At 40.0% G+C, this 16,023-nt stretch overlaps 1 protein-coding gene across 13 annotated transcripts in view; it reads left to right on the forward strand.

Moving 5' to 3' along the window:
- The window catches only part of PIEZO2 (piezo type mechanosensitive ion channel component 2), a 313,412-nt gene that overhangs the window by 236,650 nt on the left and 60,739 nt on the right, over nt 1-16,023 (forward strand). For 11 of the 13 annotated variants that reach the window (XM_069778960.1, XM_069778966.1, XM_069778963.1 and 8 more), the window contains 8 exons: nt 582-814; nt 3,605-3,765; nt 4,714-4,890; nt 5,069-5,194; nt 7,180-7,380; nt 9,112-9,316; nt 9,460-9,561; nt 10,020-10,185. In XM_069778960.1, the coding sequence (XP_069635061.1) occupies nt 582-814; nt 3,605-3,765; nt 4,714-4,890; nt 5,069-5,194; nt 7,180-7,380; nt 9,112-9,316; nt 9,460-9,561; nt 10,020-10,185 (1,371 nt within the window). Of the gene's footprint in view, nt 1-209; nt 243-581; nt 815-3,604; nt 3,766-4,713; nt 4,891-5,068; nt 5,195-7,179; nt 7,381-9,111; nt 9,317-9,459; nt 9,562-10,019; nt 10,186-16,023 lie in introns of all 13 variants that reach the window. The other 2 variants (XM_069778971.1, XM_069778972.1) reach the window with 1 other exon arrangement.

The following is a 16,023-nucleotide window of genomic DNA, read 5'->3' on the forward strand; positions in this document are numbered from 1 at the left end:
TTCCATCTGTGCTGCAATTCCATGTTTCTTTATAGAAGTGCCCTGTGAATGTCATGATGGCATGCTCTTGGCATCAGAAGGCTTCTGCAGATGGAGCAGGGGAATGCTTTATGACTTGTGATGTAGCATGACATATTTATCAATGACCTCTTCTGTAACCCCTCTGTTCTCATCTCCCTTTTTCTTTCTGTTCCAATTACTTTGAGCAGCCTCAAGAAAAAAATACCAAACCACCAAAATGAGTAAGTCCCCTATGAAGTCATGAAATGTTTCCTCTTAAACAACGTCATTTCATGCTTCTACATCTTAAACTCTGACCATTTTCTCCGGTGGGGAAAATGTCAAGTTTAAGTGTCAATATCACTCATTACTAACTAACCATTAGTATCTGAGTGAGAAGTAGTTACTAATACATTCCAACTCAATTTGCAGTGTGTGTTTGGAGAAAGTACCAGAATCATTAACTTTTCCACTTCTAAGGCATTTTCCATGAACGGTTTATTTTTTCTAATTATACATCTTGAAAAAGACTACAATGTCATTACTGCTGAGCTTGCTGACATGCTACTATTTACCAACAGACTGGTGCACCAAGATGGAAGCCTGCCTGACATAACTATGATGAATTTAACAGCCAGCAGAGAAAAGGAAGAGGATAAAATGCTGGAAGAGGCTGGTGAGAAAAGAATGGAAGAGCCAGAGGGGGAGGGAGGGAAAGGGAGGGTTGAAAAAGGAAAAGAAGAAGAAAAGAAAGATGAGGACAAGGAAGATGATGATGATGAAGACAGTGAATCAGAGGAAGAAGAAACTACAGGTAAGCTCTGAAGATTGCAAATTTTGCCTTTCTCAGCCTTAGTTAACAGTGGCAACAGACGGTTCATTCTTGGTCATCCCCGCTCACTTCAATCATCAGGTTTTCCTTCTAATTTTACATACAGTCTTTGCCAAAAGAGCCTGAACTGAGCAGATGGCTACTTGTCAGTTATTCAAGAAGCTATAGTCTCTTCTAGGGAAAAATCATACTGTATCTGTTGGATGCCAAGAGGATGAAAACAAAAGAAACCCCACCTCTTTCTCTTAGGTGGTCTGGGTTGGATTAATAGAAGGTTACCCCAAATCCTAACAACTCCTTTGGAGTGAAATCTCTTTATAATAAAGAAAATACACATACATATTTAATCTCTGATACTGCATGCTTTCAAGGCACTCCACTCCAGAAGTCCCAATGGCTTTGCTTCATTATTCATGTGCACATTAGTGTCATATTTTTCACTTCTGAATATGGAGTGTGTAATTGATGCCAGATGAACATAAAAATACTTAAGGGCAGATGTGGGTAAGGCTGATGTTGTCATCCTTGATATTGCTAGGATGAACTCCTAACATGAATTATTTCCATAACTCAGTTTGGAATATGAGCTGTGAGTGAAAACCAGGGAAGGGCATTTAACACCCAAGGAAGCTGTATTGTCTGGAAATGGCCTTACCACAGATTTAGTTGCTCATGCCAATATTCATAGGACTGTGACTCATAAATAGCGACAGGGTCTTTGTCAAGGCAAAATGACAGCACACCTGGCTTAGCTGCCCCAGGAGAGCTGAGCTGAAACTGTCTTTCCTGGCTGGAACGTCTTCCCTCATAGAGGTGTTCATGGGCCATGGAAACCTTTCTTGGGTAGCTCTCATGTGGTCTAAGAGGAGTAATGAGTTTGATGCACTCTGGCCATCCCTACATGCTGAAAAGGCCTGGGGACAGAGGCCAGCTGTTGGAGGTTACCCTGTGCAGTGACACATGCAAGCAGGAAAGTGGGGAGCTGCAACCCTCTCCCTGGGCCATCTTCTGCACCCCGGCAAGTGGGGCTTGGCAATAGCACAAGATGCTCCTTGCCATGTGTGATCCATCTTTAAGCTGTACGTGCGTGTATTTCTACCGGAGAGTCATATCATTTTTATTTAGCTATATGGCTGGAGTTTTAACATTATTTTAACATGTTCAGACTTTATTACACAGTGATGTACAATTTTTCAATGGATGTGGCCAGGCTTATATTTTATCCCCTGTCCATGTAGTGCCTGGACATGCTAGACACAGTTTGCTACGTACCTTACCTGCCCCGTTCCACTTAACTGGCACTGGCTGGATATACCTTGCATGGTGGTAACACCGCAAATTAAAATAAATGCAATGAAAGAATGAGTGAGAACATCTAATTCTATAAAAAAAGACTTTCTGAAAATACACTAATGCTTATAAAAGCACACATGAAGGATTAGAGTTCTATAGCTTAATTAATTTTTCAAATTTAATTATTTAGTCATAGCATTTACATCACTCAGCATTTTTATTAGCATTTTCTAAGTTGTGGTTGGAGAAAAAGTGTAGAAGAAAAAAAATAATTGAAATTTGCTTGTCAGGTATTCCAAAAGTCAGCTTTTGCACACAAGTGTGCATGTGTTTTTTCACACAAATAAGCACAGAATAACCATCTCAGCTTGCTTTATATATAAAATAACCAGATAAGCAGAAATAATTACATACAGAAGCTAGTAAATCCTTTGCATTTTTACAGCTTAAACAGAGATGTGTTTTGATGTCATTTACAAATGTTTCCATCTCTGTTGTTAACTGTAAGAATGTTCTCACAGCATGCAAAATCCTTCCTAATCTCCAAAATGCTTCTGAAACCTCTAATACAGTGTGAAGACTTTATACTAATATATACCAGCCTAGTGAAACAGTTTTATGCCAGCCCACAAGCAAATACAGCATTTAGAGAGCACTGTTCAGCATATGTATTGTCATATTATTCATATGTAATAGATGTTGCCACATGCTTGCTCACTGGGCTATTATTTGGGAGGATGGGTTTTTTAGCAACATACTGTCTGTGAAGGATACGTTCACCCAGCTTCAGGATCTTAACTTGCTAAAGCTCGCAGTTTGCCTTGCCTGGTCTAGATGTCTGTTTTGGGAGGGCACAAATCACACTCTAGGTGGGTGTGCTGTTTGCCAGGCAGTTTAGATAACTGTGACATATGAAGACATCTATAGTATGGCTGTCTAAACCCATGTGACAAGAATCCTACTCTTAGTGTGCATGGATCTCTTCCAGGTTGGCTGAAAAGCTTTCTGAATAGCAGTAGTCTGTGCTTTCAGAAAACAACCTGGGTCCATAGCTTCCAAATGTCAAACAAAATCCCATTCTTTCTGAGCCGGATAAGGGCCAGGGCTGGAGCATCTCAGATTTAGTCCCTGGATGGGATCCCTAAGCTTAAGTCCAAAGATACTGGAGGAAAATGGAGCCCAAGAAGGGCTCTGCTAGAGAGAAATAAAAGCAGAACTAGCAAGGGAAGCCACAACCACCACTTTGAAGTGGGGAATCCGGTAAATGTGGATCAGAAGGGAAAGCACCACAGCAAAGTGGGCCTCAACCCCATTTTGTCTTCATTAACCACTGAGCCACAGCTTTAATTTCCTCCTTGTCTTACTCTAAGGCCTAGAAGAGAAGAATTAGAAAGCTCCTTGTTGTCTAGTGGAGCATTCATTTTTACACAGACCTTCTGTTTTTCTCCTCCCAATGCTTCTGCTTGAACATCTCTGCAGACTTAAGGAACAAGTGGCATCTGGTGATCGACCGCCTTACAGTGCTGTTTTTGAAATTCCTGGAGTATTTTCATAAGATGCAAGTCTTTGTGTGGTGGCTGTTGGAGCTGCATATCATCAAAATTGTTTCCTCTTATATCATCTGGGTCACAGTGAAAGAGGCAAGTAAACGCCTGCTGTCAAAATTGCTACCCATAGTAGAGGCTGGTCAGCATCTGCTGTGCAGTGGCACACCCAAGTGTAGGGAGATGCCTTCCTCATGTCAGACCTCACTGAAATTGTGGGATCCAGCTGGCCTTGTCAGCTGCTGTGGACCTGCCTTGACATCTTCTTCCACACTGATACTCTACCTGCCTAGATATTCTCAGCCCTCCCCTTTTCTCCAGATATTAAGGTTTATTAGTCTAATTCTTTGGACTCAAGAGACATAACCCCTCCCCGGATCAAGCTGGCTGTGGGCATCATCCAGGGATGGAGGGTATAGAAAAGGGTTGGGAAGGAACATCTAGGAAAATTACTTAAACTGGGTCTGGTGCTGAAGAAACCGGAGTGTGGAACTACACCTAAAGAAAAAGGGAGCAATGCCTTTAGCTGTGCCTTTGGTGTGGGCAATGTGAGTTCTCTACCTGACATTGCTATTCCTTGAACAGGGTAGTAGGACAGGATTCACTAGAAAACAAAATAAAAAATACTTTTTCTCACATCTTTGGGAGGAAGATGGTCAAGAACATGAAGGTGGGTTCCACAGACATACAGATCTGTGTCATCTTCTTTGTTTCGTGTGTACTAAAGCAGCAGAACCAGCATGTGGTCCTTTGTATTTCATGTCTGTTTATAGGGTGGGTATGCAGTTTTAGGGTCTAACAGTATTAATATTACGTAGGAGATGACGTTCTTCCTAAACCGACTATTAAGTTTTTCCTTCTTCACCTACCACTTTGTGTCCGTTATTGTGAATATTGTTGTAATTTTTTTTTTAGTATTTTTCTCACGGTTACTCTATGTCCCTTTCTTTTGAATGATTCTTTTTTAATTACTATGGGAAAGGTCATACTTTCTCAGTTCTGTTGTTACTCCATGTAATTTCCATCCTGTTTTTATGTTTTCAGGTGTCTCTGTTTAACTTTGTGTTTTTAATTGCCTGGGCTCTTGCTTTGCCATATGCTCAGTTTCGCCCATTGGCATCAAGTATCTGCACTGTTTGGACATGTGTGATTATTGTCTGCAAAATGTTGTACCAGCTCACATCTATTGATCCCAGCACTTTTTCCAGTAACTGTACATTGGTGAGTACAAGTGCATATTAAAAAGGTTTGACTGCTGCCTTCTTCAGTGAAGAAGAGCAAAAGGAAGCATATCAAGTACTGAAAACTACAGTTCACCTGATGTATTATTGTTGATTATCATTCCTTCCTCAAGCAGCCTTAAACTCATTTTTTATAAACTGTTGCATTTTGTTTTTAGCCAGGGGAGAATGAAACTAAGGTCAATTTAGAAGAACTCAAGACCTCAGTCCTCTACAGTGGGCCGGTTGATCCTGCAGAGTGGGTTGGACTGAGGAAGTCTTATCCCCTGCTTGTGTACTTAAGGGTAACGTCTTTAATTATCTGTATTGAGATATTTTCTTATTTGTGATGAAATTAGCAATGTCTTTGAAATAAATCATCTGCCACACAAAAAAATTGTAATGCAAGCCATTGATAAGAGGGAAATATGGAGGGGAAGAGGCAGCAGAAAGCCATAGCTTTTACACAGGACATTTCCAGAAGGGATTCAGTGCCAATTAAGATAATCTGCATGTAGAAGTATGGCTTTCTGACTCTACCATCTGTTAAAAGCACTCTAAGAAATGTGATATTTAAGAACTCTGAGTAATTAAGAGGTACGTAGCTTTCGGGTACCAAAGGACTGATAGGTCTAATTGGAGTAATTGCCTTGAATGACAGTATATGCTATAAGCAGTTAATTTTTTTAAGTGCTTATTCCTTAGCCACAGCTTAGAAAATGTAATAAGTTAAGGGAATAATTCATTAAGACACTAGAAAATGGCTGTCTTTTGTTTTTCTTCTTGTTTTTGGTTGATGTCTGTGAGCAATATTTTATTATTCCTGTCTTGATTAAAAAACCCTACTTCCAATAAAAATGTGCCAGCTCCCAGGGGAAACCTTGCACATGTCTTCTTAGTTTGAAGCATCTCTAAAATTCTGTATACACAGTTAAAGGTTGTCAGAAATTTGTTGACTGAACAACAGCAAATTTTGATCTAACTAGATTTATTCCTCATTTCTTCCCCGAGAGCTTAACTCTGTGTGTTTTGTTTGTGTAGGGAAGACCTGCCGAGCTCTGACGGTCAATACATCAGGCCCTGGTAGTGCCTCTGCCTGTCACTCCCTTTGCCGTGCCTCTCCCACAGTTAAGAACTTATGTGGGGAAGAGCAATTACTGACCCAAGAGTTCTGCATTGAGAGTGAAGTTGCCTAATGGTGTCTGGCTTGATGCTAGGAGCTTTACAGCTATAAATAGATAATACTTTGGGATTAGAAATTATTCCAGAAGGGTTTTCATTGAGTTAGCAAATAAAATGTCTCCTCTAGATAGAAGAATTCAGTTCAGTGCTAGACCTGAAGGTCCCAAGCTTCAAGTCTCAGTGTACTTGTGTTATCCCCCTTTAATAACAAACACTCAAAATGTCTGAAGTGTTGAAGTGAGGAGCCTATCTATGATGGATTGTGTAAAACTCTCCCCAACAAGAAGAGGAAGCCCAGCAACAGCAAGCAAAAATAATTTCTTGTCAAAAAGACCCCAAAAGCCAAACAAAAACAAAAAAAACAGTGGCACCTGTCTAAGGACATCTTGTCCAAATATTTCTCACTGAACAGAGTTCTAGAGATTGCCTCTTCAGCTTCAGTTATGGCTTCCTTGAGGTACTTTCTCTGAGCTGGTCTTTTTAACTGACTTTTGGAGTTGGTTAATACCTCTCTTCTATTGATCATAGGGCAGATCTCCCTCCTGAGAGAAAAAACTTCACTTCAGAGCCGCTCAAGACTGCATCCCAGTAAATCTGGCTTTGGGACAGAAAGAGCTGTGCCTGAGTGAAGACTGGCAGATAGACTGTTCATTTGAAAGAGTATCCAGCATCTCTTTGCACTACCCAGCATCCTTGCAGTTTTAGGAAGCTAGTGCTTGCCAGCTGAACCCCTGCAGACGACTTGGTCTATGCTTGTATCCTCTATCTCCTGCAAAGCAAAGCATGATATCTTAAGAGAAGCTATGAAACATGAGCGGGCACATGGTTGGGTCAATGCATTTTTCCTCCCCTTCCTTTCCACAAGTAGTGTTCATTATAGTATTTTTTAATAAACGTCAGTATGTTTCATCAAAATCCAAGAAGTGGTGGGACCCTTACTTTTTTCAGTGACAGTAGCCTGGAATAGGTGTCAGCACATCCTGGAGCGCAGAAGTGCTCACTTGTAACATCCATTTGAGTATTCATGGGTTTATGCTTATCTGAAAATTTTATAACTTCTTGTGGTTTTGATTTTTATTTAATATTCTTCTGATTGTGTCTCCCTTAGAATAACTTACTGATGCTGGCTATTCTGGCTTTTGAAGTTACAATCTACCGTCATCAAGAGTACTACAGGTGTCGAAATAACCTTACCACACCTGTGACGAAAACCATTTTCCATGATATTACGAGAGCACATCTGGATGATGGACTGGTAAACTGTGTCAAATATTTCATAAACTATTTCTTCTACAAATTTGGGTTGGAGGTAAATCACTATATATTAATTTTCTTTAGACTATCATTCCAAACCTTTTGATTGTGTTATTTTTGAATACTAGCTTGAACTATGTTTTGACAGCTGGATGCTTCTTAGTCATCACTCATGTTAGACCTTATCACAGTTGCTCTCTATCTGCTAGTAGTGGTTTTCCTCTTTCTTTTCTTTGTATGTCTTATTTATAACTCAAAAAGGGATAACAGCTGGGACAAGGGACAGAATTGAGGCATACCCTCTCATGCACACACGCACAGAGGGAACCAGGGACTGCAGGAGCAGCAGAAGAAAGCAGGGGCTAGCAGGCCATTGCTCTATTTAAACATTTCTAAGCTTCTTTTGCCTCTGGCTGTACAAATGCATCCTTCTTTTTTGTACATGTTACTATAGCTGTTAGCAATCTGCAGGAGCAAGAGCTCCAGCAAAGGTTATTGCTGCTTTGTGCCACTATTGTAAGACAAAGTTCTTCCTCCAAAGAACTTTTCAGTAGACAAAAAACACACAAAGAATTAGGAGAGGCAGGTAGAAAGGAGAGAAGGGATTTTTCTAAAGATCCATGATGTATCCTAAATATCTGGTCGGTGTCTTGTTTATTAGAAGATCTGCTTGTCTGTTAGCCAGCAGCAGTGCCCCAGACTGCTGGGGTTTAAGCTCAGATAATGTATTCCTTCTATCTGCTTCACCCACTCCAGCAGCAAAACATCAGAATTGAACCTGCCTTGAAGACAAGCTATTGCTGAAGAAGTGCCAACAAAAAAAAAAAAAAAAGAAAAAGAAAAAGCTTTCAAAAACGTTTGTAGAAAGTGATTTTTCACAAATTTCTATGGCTATCTGAAGAAGGCAACTCCTAGGCTAATGCATCCCAAATCTAATCATAATGATGCTTTTGACCTATCTATTAAATACTACCACCCATTGCTACTGATAAAGAGGGTAAACTTCACAGCCAGTGTGACGATTAAGAATGAGTGAAAATTAAAATTAATCAGCAAGCTGTTTCCTTCAGGAAATAAATTTAACCTCATCCTAATCTGAGGAGAGAGAAAATCAAAATAGTGAAGTGCACTGAATAAATGATTCACTATGAATTATTGAATAAGTTTGAAAACATGCTTCATGGCACTGACTGAAGGGACTACTTTAAGTGGAGCCAAAGAACAGAAATGCTCTGGGATGCAGAGCCTTTAGAGTAATAGAGAACTAAAGCTGCCTTACAGGAATTGACTGGATTTGTCTATAGCCAATAGAAGTTGTATGGTCTAAATCCCTTTTCTTTTTGTCTGGTTCCCACATGAGGATACACTTTAGTTGTTGCTATTCTTAATAGTTCCTCTTCTTTTTCACATCTGTAAGTGCTATCAAAATATATGGCTGTGTAATATGTGCTTTGCTTGGCAACAATTAAACATTTCACATATAGGCTACTGTGACAATGCTCTTTCCATTCTGTATCTTTAGATATCACATAATGGAAATCTGCTTTAGTGCTGTATTCATGTAGCTGACAGTCATAGAAGAGTATCAAAAATTTGGGGTGTTGGGGTGGGGGAGGTTGCTGTTGGAGAGATACAACCTGTTTTAGCGTGTTGGTTTGCACAGGGTTCCACAGTCAGCCCCAGCACATGTCCAAACATTCTGTCGGGATCCAGAATAGTTTATCATTGCTGCATTGCCTAGCCAGAGGTTGCAAATGTTGCTTATATTTCTTTACTTCTTTTCCAGACCTGTTTTCTTCTGTCAGTGAATGTAATTGGTCAACGAATGGATTTTTATGCCATGATTCATGCCTTCTGGCTGATTGCTGTATTGTATCGACGTAGAAGAAAAGCTATTGCAGAGATCTGGCCAAAATACTGCTGTTTTCTGGCATGCATCATTACATTCCAGTACTTCCTTTGCATTGGCATCCCACCTGCTCCTTGTAAAGGTAGGGACACTTACCCTTTATGGACAATTACTGCTGCTTGGTTTTACAGAATAGTGCTGGAAAATTGATAAATATTCAGAAGAAAAGGATGAAGTAATTGTTATAAAGTACTGATTGCATTTTTGTGTGCTTCTGTCATACAGACTATCCATGGAGAAGTGGTAATGCCAACTTCAACTCCAACATCATAAAGTGGTTATACTTTCCAGACTTCATTGTGAGACCAAACCCTGTCTTCCTTGTCTGTAAGCATTTTAGCACGTAGTTGTGAAGCGTTTACGTGTCCTTTGCTTAAAACATCTGTGCAGTGTAATTTAAAGCCAGCCTTTTATTTAGTCTTCAGTAGCAAGCTGACATATTCTGTGGGGGATTAAATACTAAGTGTGGCTTTGTATGTAGTAGAAAAATTCAAAGAATTAGTAATTTCTGCATCTGTTTTTCCGTATCCCATTTTTAATGAAGTGGCATCAAAAAGTATGAATTATTTCCCCTTTTCTTCTCAGTAAAAATTGTAGAAGATGACAGGTTAAAAAAAAAAAGTTAATAAATTTCAAATCTGTGTTAAATGCGTTGAAAATAGCACAGTCTTGGAGGTTCAAAGTATGTGAAAACAGTCTGGTAACTACATCATAGCATATCACCATCACTCCCTACACCTAAGTTTACTACTGACTTTTTCCTTGCAACCGCTGCTTTCTCCTAGATGATTTCATGTTGCTGCTGTGTGCGTCCTTACAAAGGCAGACATTTGAGGATGAAAATAAAGCTGCAGTACGAATCATGGCTGGAGACAATGTGGAAATTTGCATGAACCTTGATGCAGCATCTTTTAGCCAGCATAATCCTGTTCCTGACTTCATTCACTGCCGGTAAGAACTGAATCTTAAACACGTAGAAAATAACAGCACTTCCTTTTTGTAAAAGTTCTCTAGTGTGAAAGTAACTCTCACAGATTCCAATTTTACTTGGAATTTATATTCGTGTATGTTCCCATCTCATGACATACCTTTCACTGCTGTATGAGACAGCAGATAGTTAGCTTCTGAGCAATTAGCTTCTGGGTTAGAAGAGGGCAGATAAAAACAAGTCTTCCTAACACTGCTGATTGTTTTAAGTTCTCCCCAGAGCGATATTCAGTGATAAATTTGCCTGAAAGCATGTATTCCCTCCATGAATGCCCTGTGGGGCAGTGTTTATGGTGGACTTCAGCAGTCTGGTGGCTTCCCCCAAAACATAGGCATGTTAGCAAGAATCCATTGTAGTCCGAACTTGCCCATGTACGTGTTTAATCCCACAAAGTCATCATTCATGTCCTGCTGAATGGTTACCTAAGTACAATTACAATAATACTCTAATATAAGAGACTGTCCTTCATGCTATTTCATCTAGGCATAAGAACCTTAAAAGTGTCTTGGAAGGACAACTGGCATGTCTTCCTGTTTCTCAACATTGCATGTAAGGTTGTTTAAGAAAGTGAATAATATAAAAAGGGGGCAGAGCCTGAGACAGTCTGTTCTGAATGGTCTTCAAACAATGGAGCCACCCCTAAGTGATCATTTCAGCAAACACAGATAAGCTCAGCTCTTCTGAGTTGTGCTGGGCGTACTCTTAATTGAAGTTGTCTCTGAAAGTTTGACGCAGTATTACAAGATTATATGGGAAGAGTAAGATTTCTTAGCTGTTGTGTTTTGTCAAACTAGGTGTTTGTTTTGTGAGTGCATGTTACCAACAGCTGTCTGAGTGTGAAAGAAATTTTAAAAAATTGAACTAATATCTAGCAAAATCTCCTTTTTGCTCATAAATTTTTCTTTTACCAGAGAAGTGCTGTCACCAGAAGCCCTTCTCAAGATCTTTAAGCTGATCCTGGTGTTTCTGTTAGAAATGGTGGCCAAATCTATCTTGAAATAGCTTTGAAGAGGAGACCGTTGAAACACATTCAATTGACTCATTTGTCCAGAGATTTATAGTCACTCATGGGCAAAGGGTGAACAGTTCTCACCCTTGACTATTTCCAGTTGACACAGTGGACCCAGTGCTCTAGGTCCAGTAACATAAGCAGAAAGAGAGAAGTCATAATCTCTCTTCAAAATGCTCCATTAAGTGGGGATGCTTTCCAAAAGACTTCTGCCAAATAGGGTTTGGTTGAGAGGAACGTGTAGGGGGGATTGCCTGAGGTTTTATCTTGCCACTGCAGTGGCGTCCATCTTAGCGAAAGCTAATACAGCAGTTGCATCAGGCACACTAATGTGACTGGTCACTGGCAAAGGCCATCACTGGTGACACCAGAAAGAGAAGATCGAATTTTCCCCCTTAGTCCAGAAAAAAAAAATCATTGTGAAAAAAAACTGATTAATGATAAGAATGTGTTTTAAGGCTATCTTCAGAAGGGAAAAAGAGGCAAGAAAATCACTGCTTTTTAAACAGCCTCTTTTGGCATCTTTTCAAAGTTCTCCAGAATCTGACAGGTATTTCTGGTCATCTGTAGAAGATATTCCTAAATGGCCAAGCATGAAAAGTTTGAAGCACAGAGGATGTCCTTTGAAGATTTTGGATGGGAATCAGAGTCAGGTTTATAATGGAAAGCAAAGTCCAAGCTGAACTGGCCTGCTGCCTCTCCACAATCCTTTGGGTTAAGTTCTGTGTTTTGGTTCATATGCATGGTATGCATCAGCTTGAAGTCATTGGTGGCATCGCATCCATTCAAACACACTGCTTGGCATGTGCTGACAAAATAGACCTCTTTATAGATGATTAATGATATGCAACCATTTAATTGGGAGTTTGCAACTTGTATTGAGCAGTAAGTAATATTGCTGGAGGAGAGTACAAAAAAACAGCAGATCAAAGAATCCCATCAGTATTGGTGAGCTGAACAAATAAACTACGATCACTTTATACTTGTTCCAGCTAAATACGGAAAGCTGTACCACTGTTTCATGTGATAGTTTTATATTGTGTGAATAAGAAGTAGAATGAAAAGAATGAGGCAGAGAATGAAACAGAACAGGGACATTGTTTGAAAAATCCATCAAATGAATAGACAATCCATTAATTTCAGGAACAGAGGAAATTCCTGTTTATGATATCCTTTCTTGTAGATGCTCAGGCAGGTAAGCTGTAACTTCTCTTTTTTTGTTTGTAGTGTTAGCTTCCTGAATCTGTAATGGGAACATACTTGTAGAATGGTGTATATAGGTATAAACAGACCTTCCTTTAGTATGAACTGCATAATAGATCTTGTGTTCTTGATGGTATCTTTCCTTTCTTTGAGCCTTTAAGTATCTCCTTCAATGCTTTCACGACAATGCAGATTTTCCCAGGCTTTAGATGATGTTATTTTTGAGAGGTTGCACTGCACATATGCAATCTTAAATGCCTAATTTGCTTCAAAGAAGCACCAGAGAACGGCTGACAGTCTCTTAAAGTGACTGAATCTTTTATTAGGGATTATAAATCTTTAAAAAGAAGGATTCTCAAGCTCTGGAGAATCCACTGAAGATATACCTCAGAAGAAAATGTATGTATCTGGCCTCCACCCAAGACAATTTGGAACTGAAAGGGCTTTGTCTAAAAACATTTCTTGCACTTTGCCATATAAAGTTTCAGAATGGAGTAAACATTTAGTAACATGGACAAGAACTTGGTTCAAAGCTTATCCAAGCAAGTGAAAAAAATTTCTCCAGAAGTCAGTCAGAAAAAGCCAAACAAATAAGTGAAGACAACCTGGTTATGAATAAATTACAAAGCACAAAACGAATGACTGCTTAGTATTCATGTGTTTTCTGAGAAGCCCGATGTGTATTTGCTGCCATGTAAAAGAAGTAGCAGTTGCAGACCGAAGCACCCTTTCTGAAATGCCTCTTCCCTTGAGAAGATGCTAGTTGGTCACTGTTCTAGAAGGCATGGATAAAAACCTTTTAACTGCAATATAAACAGTGGCAGAAAAAGAACATATTTCCAAATGCTTGATTTTCTTCTCTCTGGAGAAATACTTGAGTTCAACAATGATAAATACAGTCTAAGGAAGAGATTTCCTGAAATTTTCTTGTCTTTCCACCCCCAGATTTCTCAGGGGATATATGCTTGACCCCAAGGGAGAGCATAACCAAAGGGCTTTGAAACAGAAATAAAAATGAAGAATAAACGTAGGAGCTTTTAAAATGAAACAGGATTTAAAGCGACTTCACTGAGCATAATCCTTTCCCACAGTCTCTAATGCTGGAAAATTCTCATTTCAGTTCCCAAGCAGTTTTCAGACGTTCTCCTAGACATTGACAGGGAAAAAGTTGGGATCATAATATACTTTTTTTCTCTTAAGAGCAGAAAAAATATGAACAGCCAGTCATTGAACTGTACCCTTTAATACCTGCACCCTGGGACCCATCACCAAGTGAGTCAGGTGAAGTCTCTCAAAGGCTGCTGTAATGCCTTTCTTGGAACTACACTTCTTCTAAATTAGGTTAGTGAGAGAGGATCTGCAAATCATCATTACAGGCTTCCTGTCATATTTGTCGTACAAAGCAGGTAAACATTTCGTTACTAATAAAATGATCCTCAACAAATAACACAGCTTTGGATTTGGGAATTTTTAAAGCAGATGGAAGCATGAAGGAAGGACCTCACTAGTGAGAGTAAGAGAATATTAGTCCTTGGAGGGGGCTTGACCAACAGCAACGGTAGAGACTAAGACCTATACGATCCACAGCACTAAATTTGAAGAAGTCCATTGAAATAAGGGAGCTAATTTTCAGAAGGTTTGATGTTGCTATTGGCAAAGGCAAAATCAATGAAATGGCCTTCTGAAGGCTGAAATGGAGCTACAGGGAAGGGCTTTGGGGATGGAGGCTTGGTGAGAAATCCGCGATGTTGGGATTAGAAGGGGAAATGGACTGTAACGCAGGGTCACACAGGCTGCTAAGAATGTAAGGAATAGGAGAGAGGGAAGAGGGGAAGAAAAGAAGAAATCTGGGGAGTAGGGGTAGCTTACAGAATGCATATATCTAGGGATAACATGCCTGGAGGAGAGGAACAGGGTAGTCATCAGAGAGGGCTGTGGGAAGAGTCTTGGGGTTATGTGGAGGTGGGGTAGCCACACTCAAAGCAAAACAGGTGGTTGATAAGGGAAGGCAATGAAGCTGCATAACAGCAGCTCCTCCAGCATGAAGCAGCATTGAGCTATATCGGTCAGTGCAACAGCACGACAGGCTCTCACTGGCATGTAAGCAGAAGCGTGTTCTTTCCCTAAACTTCAAAGTGCTGGCTGAGGACAAACAGCTTTCCTCAAAGGGGTTGTCAGCTGCAGCATCAGCACCTCTCAGTGCCTGCAGGCAGAGGTCTGGACACTGGACTGGCCATAGCCAGACACATTATTGGGCATTCCGGGAAAACAACTACACCTAGAGCAATCTTTTTGCAACTGACTGGATTGTGTTACAGTTATAAATTAATTCCTGTGGAAATAAAATATTGAAGCAATCGTGATAAGACTAATGAAGCTTTAGTAGAGAAAAGCAGATCATTTGATACGGAGAGCGATCTGAGGTTACAATACCTTTGATGGATGGGTGGAATGAACTTCAGACTTTGTCTTCTTTGGTTTTGAGCAAAGTGATATGGTAAATTTTTCCAAAATGTTATCCAGAGTATCAGTGCGTTCTGCCAATAACACAGTTGGCAAATCAACATTTTTTATTTTTTTGTTCATCTTTCAGGCTTCTTCCGGATAACTTCTCATTCAGAGGTTATCATGTTACCAAAAGCCATAGTTTGATGCTCTTGGTACACTGGTGTAATGGCTAACCTTCCTCAGACTTGTGGCTGTATTCCTGGCCTCCAGCTACAGTCTCCCACCTTTGCAATCATCACACCAGCAGTGAGTTGGTTCATAGGCTGAATGGACAGAAAAGTATCTCTTCCTTCTGTCCTCCCCCAAAATAAATAGGCTTTTGCAAATTTGCTTCTTGAAACCAGTTCAAAGAGCCAAAGCCAAAGAAAGGGCTGGAATACAGAGCTGAGGGGATGAAGGGGAGTGGGATGGTCCCCTTGGGAGGCAGCTGCTCAGATTTTTTAGGTGTATTGTTAAATACCACATCCTGAGGGTGGCCTCTGCTTTCTGTGACTGGATGCAGATTTAAAGACCACTTAGAAGATGAGGTTTGGAAGGTTTACATGGCATTAAATTAATGATCTGTGTGGTCTGCCATGAAAGCATAAAATATGGTATATGCTATCCAAGACTAAGCATTTTGTGCTGTCTATGAAGAAGTTTTCAAACAGAGGGTAAGCACCCTTACTGACCTGGGTTTGTGTAGGGTCTTTTTGGCTGTTGGAGTGGCTTTGTGCTTCAGTCTCCCACTGTTGCATTATAATCTCCAGATCAAGGAACTGAAACTCCTCACTTCCTAACTTTCTGGGGTTTGAGTCAGAATGTAAAGATTTGCATCTGAGAATGTGTCCAGTGATTTGAGAGGCAATATGTTGAAAACTCCCTCGCCAAGACACATCTTCATTCCTGCTCTTACAGCACTCAACCTACCTATACCATTATAACTGTTGACTGTGACTCAACCAAATGCCATGTGTATATGTTGGAAGGTTTGAATCCAGCCAGTTCCAGTTGTCTTTAAGAGTCAGAGTCCATTTTTATTGAAGAGTATTAGGATATTGCTGTTTGTTTGATCAATTCAGTTCCATTTGGGGCTTTTCTC

This window comes from Haliaeetus albicilla, chromosome 3 (genome assembly GCF_947461875.1).
Source record: "Haliaeetus albicilla chromosome 3, bHalAlb1.1, whole genome shotgun sequence".
Taxonomy (NCBI): domain Eukaryota; kingdom Metazoa; phylum Chordata; class Aves; order Accipitriformes; family Accipitridae; genus Haliaeetus; species Haliaeetus albicilla.